Below are 4,695 nucleotides of genomic sequence, written 5' to 3' on the forward strand. Positions count from 1 at the left end.
AAAAAATTGTGTATGGATGTGCAATATGTACACAATTACATTAAATATGTGCTAATTGTGCATGCATTCTTAAACAAAAATCTTTTTTTTTTCTTCATTTATTTATTAACAGCATGTGAGGGACTGACAATTTCTACTTTTTTTCGTTCATTCAATTTATTTTCTTTATTTCCTTTTCTTGCTTGCTTTCTTTATTTTATTTTCCAAAAATAAAACTTGTGTCAAAAAACTATATTAATATGCAATTTGGACACTTATTCAATAAGTATTTTTAATTTTGTGTGCATTCTAAAACCAAAGATCTGCTTTTTGGAAATATTGCACTTTAATTTTTGTTTTCATTTTAACTGCATATTTGGGATTGAAGATTTCTGCAAAACAGTTACTAATGTTTACAATTGTTTATTAAATGTAAAAGATACTTGAGAATAATATTATGTTCACATTAATTTTTACATTCATTCATTACTCATAATAGTGTGGTTTATTGTATTTTTAGTGGATGTTTCTGTTATACATGGTGCAAACACCATCAGAAAATCACGAGAAAGCAAGGCTAACACAAATACAAATACAAAATCTAAACCACATCTGCGATTACTTTATAGGATGAGAAATTAATCATTGAACGAACTGTTTTGGAGGTCTGTTTGGTTTAGTCAGTCGTGTAAGAACAGGCTGGAGCTGTGAAGCACTTCTTCAGGTGTGCTTCTGTGGTTTTCTGTAGTTCAGCTGCTGTTATGTGCACTTTCTCATACGGTTTAATCACACAGAGAGCTGAGCTGGGACTTTCACTCTCATTTACACCCTCTAATTGTCTGAGCGGGTGATTGGAGCCGTGGTCTGTGGCCAGAGGGATTGTGGGATTGGATAAGAGTCATCCCATCTAAACCATCATCTGAACTCAGCAGACACAAACTCTCAAACTCTCTCTGTCTGATTCGCTTTCATTGTTCTTCGGTTAATCTCGGACTGTTGAAGAAATTATTCTTCAGTGTTTCCAGTGATTCTGTTCTGCTCTACACTTACATTGATACTTTTGGGTCTTTGGAGAGTATATATACTATTTTACATACAATACACAAAAAATATCGAATCACAAATCATACAAAGTATAGAATAATTAATAGAATAAACTAAATAAATAAATGCACACATACATAATTTGCTAAACATAAATTAATGTCTAAACAACTATTCAAAACATTTACAGAAGTCACATGAAACGCTTGTTATTTTTGTAAAAGCTGAAACCGATATCAATTCTCTCTCTCTCTCTCTCTCTCTCTCTCTCTCTCTATATATATATATATATATATATAATTTTTTAAAGATTACTCAAATTAGTGGAAGAAGCAAAATTAAAAAAAAATACATTTTTCAAAAATATATTTTCATTTTATATTATATATTATGTATTTATTTTTTTATGTATGTACTGTATTATGTATAGATTCATGTTTGCATTTATGTTTAGATTTACTTATCTGCTTAGATTTATGTTTAGAATGATTTGTTTAGGTTTATTTATGTTTAGATTTAATTGTGTTTACATGTATATATTAATGCTTAGATTTATTCATTTTGTTTGTATATTTATTTGTTTACATTTGTTTCTTTTGTGTCTTATTGGTTTCAGTGTATTGTATGTAAGTCTGGCATTCTTAAGGTTTTTTTAGAAAAGAATTTTGTTCTTAAGTGATTTGCCTGCTTAAATAAGGCAAAATAAACATTTTGAATAGTCCTGCTGTATGACAAACTGCCTCTTAATTAATATGAGCACATAAAAACAGCTTGCAAAATAATTTTAAGAGTTTTAAAATGCTGTTTTAAATGAAGCATGCCACACCACAGGACTGTCAGCTTTGCATGTTCTGTCAAAGTATTTCTCTCCAAGTATTTAGAAATAAAATCATATAATGTTATGATTATGTATATAATAATGTTATCATATAATGTAACACATGGTGCAGTCAGTGCAACGCACCACACCGAGTCATTCTCTCTTCACTCAAGTGGTGATGCATGACTGTATGAATGTATGGTGATGGATGTTAATCTGTGTGTGTGCAGGTATTTCGTGTTGGACCCTGATGTGGGTCAGCTGCAGTATTTCGTGAGCGAGCAGGGGCGGAGTCAGAAGGCCCGCGGATCCCTGCCTCTGATTGGTGCGTCTGTGACGGCGAGCGACGAGGCGCCTCACATGTTCATCGTCAGCTCGGCCAATGGGGAGCTCTTCAAACTCAGAGGTATTTTACACTCGCACTCGTGACTCTCAGGTCAGTGCGTTCAGGAGACGATGAGCTAAAGGTTACTTGTTTCACGCAGCAGTATTGGGCTGTTACCACGGCAACCAGCAGCCTCTCTTTACAAAATTCATGTTTCATGCAGGAGTTTGTGTATTTATTCAGTATTTTTCTCTCTAGTTCTGGAGGCTTTTGTATTGAGAGTCTCGCTGGTATTCAGCCTGTTTCTCAGTCTGTCCAGCCATATGGAGAAAAACTGTGAACTAAACACATGATTCACTTCCATTTGGATGTCAGTTCTATACACTACCATTCAAAAGTTAGATTTTTTTTTCCCCAAGAAATGACTACTTTTATTATTTTATTCATATTCATTTCAAGCATGCATTAAATTGATAAAAATTGACAGTGAAGGCATTTATAATGTTACAAAATATTTCTATTTCAAATAAATGCTGTTCTTTTGAACTTTCAATTCATCAAAGAATCCAAAAAAATTACGGTTTCTGCAAAAATATTCACCAGCACAACTGTTTTCAGCATTGATAATAATGAGAAATGTTTCTTCAGCTGCAAATCAGCATATTAGAATGATTTCTGAAGATCATGTGACACTGAAGACTGGAGTAATGATGCTGGAAATCAGCTGCGCATCAGGAATAAATTCCATATATTTCCAATGTTCTCGCTGTGTCATCAGGTTCATTGTTTAGAATGAATCTGTGTTTATTAGCATCTCTGTTAATTGCAGTCAGTCCATCTCCTGCTCGTTACAGAAGCATCTTCATCACCTAATTAAAGTGGGAGCTTGTTTAAATTGCAAAAAGAGTGAAGCTTATCTGTGATGAAGCATTCTTGACATCTGGTTTACCCATTAAATGAGCATTAAATAGGTTCTGATGAAGGTTGTAGTGCTGCATGTTCTGATGAGAGACAACATCTATTTCTATGAGCAACAATAACTGAGAAACAGTGAGAGGAAGAACATCTGGTACATTGACTCTCAGAGGATCTGCTCGCTGCTGCCATCTCAAGGGGTTCTGGGTATTTACTGTGAGGTTTAGTAGCTGGATTCTACTAGCTGGTCCAAGGTGGCTCTCAGTTGTGAGGATTTGGCTAAGCTATGAAACCAAGGACCTTGATGATGAAAATCAGGTCATGTCATCTTAAATTCAACATGAAATCAAAGCTGGCCTGCTTAAAAAATTGAGAAAGGAGAGTGCGCACTCAGCATGCTCCTCTGACCGTCAATGGTGTGACTGTGGAGAGGGTGTGCAGCACCAAGTTCATTTATTATATTTAACATTTTTATTTTAGATTTATTAATTTAGTATAATTTAATGTATTTATTGATGTGTATTAGATTTATTTTATTTTATATTGATTTGTTTATTATTAGTTTTTTACATATTAGTTTTTTATTTTATATTGATGCATTTTATATGTATTTATTACACATTTAATGTATTTATTTTTGGCACCTGTAACAAAATCAGGTTTTGCAAGCCAACATTAAAAAAATGACAGTATGGATGGGAAACATTAGGCATCTGATTAATAATTTAGATTTTTATTACAAAATGTTTCCTGATGCATCAGTTTTCCTGCGACATGACTGAATGCAATGTTAATGTTAGTCTGTTCCCTTGATTTTTTTCTCTTGTGTGCAAAATACTTCCATTTAATGTGACCAGATTAGCACACCACATCTTATCTATAATGTTTTGTAAGAGTGTGCTTGTTAAATAAACCAAATGAAATATAATCATTTTAAAATTGCAAAGATGCAGTGTGTGTGTGTGTTATGTTGTGTTAATGTCTGGGCGGCTGCTGCTCTGTTTCTCATTAATGGTCTGTTTCTGGTTTATTCAGGCTCTAATGTTGATGCCCTGCTGAAGCTCAGGGAAGTTTGATGATTTCAGCTCAAGTGCTTCACTGGCGCTTGTTTTGTCTTTAGGAATAGTCTGACTTCCTGTTGAATGTGGAAGTGATGCGGTGTTCAGGGTCACTCGTCTGACCCTCAGCAGTCATTGTGAAAGATCAGTGTGTTATTTTAGTATCAGTGAGATACTATTATACTGTAGTTTTTATTTAGAGTTTGAATTAGGATCACTTTTATGTTTACATTTTAGTTACTTCTTAGTTAGTTTAGTTAGTTCTCTACTTAGTAACAGTTTTGGTGTTTTACTTCAATCCCAATCTAACATGATGTAATAGAAATGCATCTTTTAAGCTGTTTCCATGGTGACTATAATGCATTAATGCATATTTACTCTCCCTCTCTCTCTCATGTTTTCTCCCATAATTCCTCTGTCCCAGCGGTGGACGCCACAGAACAGCAGCAGTGGATGACGCAGCTACAGGCGTGTACCAGACGCCACTCCGACAGCAGTGCCAAGGTCTGTGCGACCACACACACACACACACACACACACACACACACAAACAC

General features: G+C 34.4%; 1 protein-coding gene across 1 annotated transcript in view; it reads left to right on the forward strand.

Moving 5' to 3' along the window:
• The window catches only part of LOC107557452 (oxysterol-binding protein-related protein 10-like), a 41,794-nt gene that overhangs the window by 12,326 nt on the left and 24,773 nt on the right, over window positions 1–4,695 (forward strand). The window contains exons 2-3 of the mRNA XM_016240869.1: window positions 2,074–2,249; window positions 4,566–4,645. Of these exons, the coding sequence (XP_016096355.1) occupies window positions 2,074–2,249; window positions 4,566–4,645 (256 nt within the window). The remainder of the gene's footprint in view (window positions 1–2,073; window positions 2,250–4,565; window positions 4,646–4,695) is intronic.

Source organism: Sinocyclocheilus grahami, unplaced genomic scaffold, assembly GCF_001515645.1.
Source record: "Sinocyclocheilus grahami isolate Dianchi unplaced genomic scaffold, SAMN03320097.WGS_v1.1 scaffold603.1, whole genome shotgun sequence".
Lineage (NCBI taxonomy): Eukaryota > Metazoa > Chordata > Actinopteri > Cypriniformes > Cyprinidae > Sinocyclocheilus > Sinocyclocheilus grahami.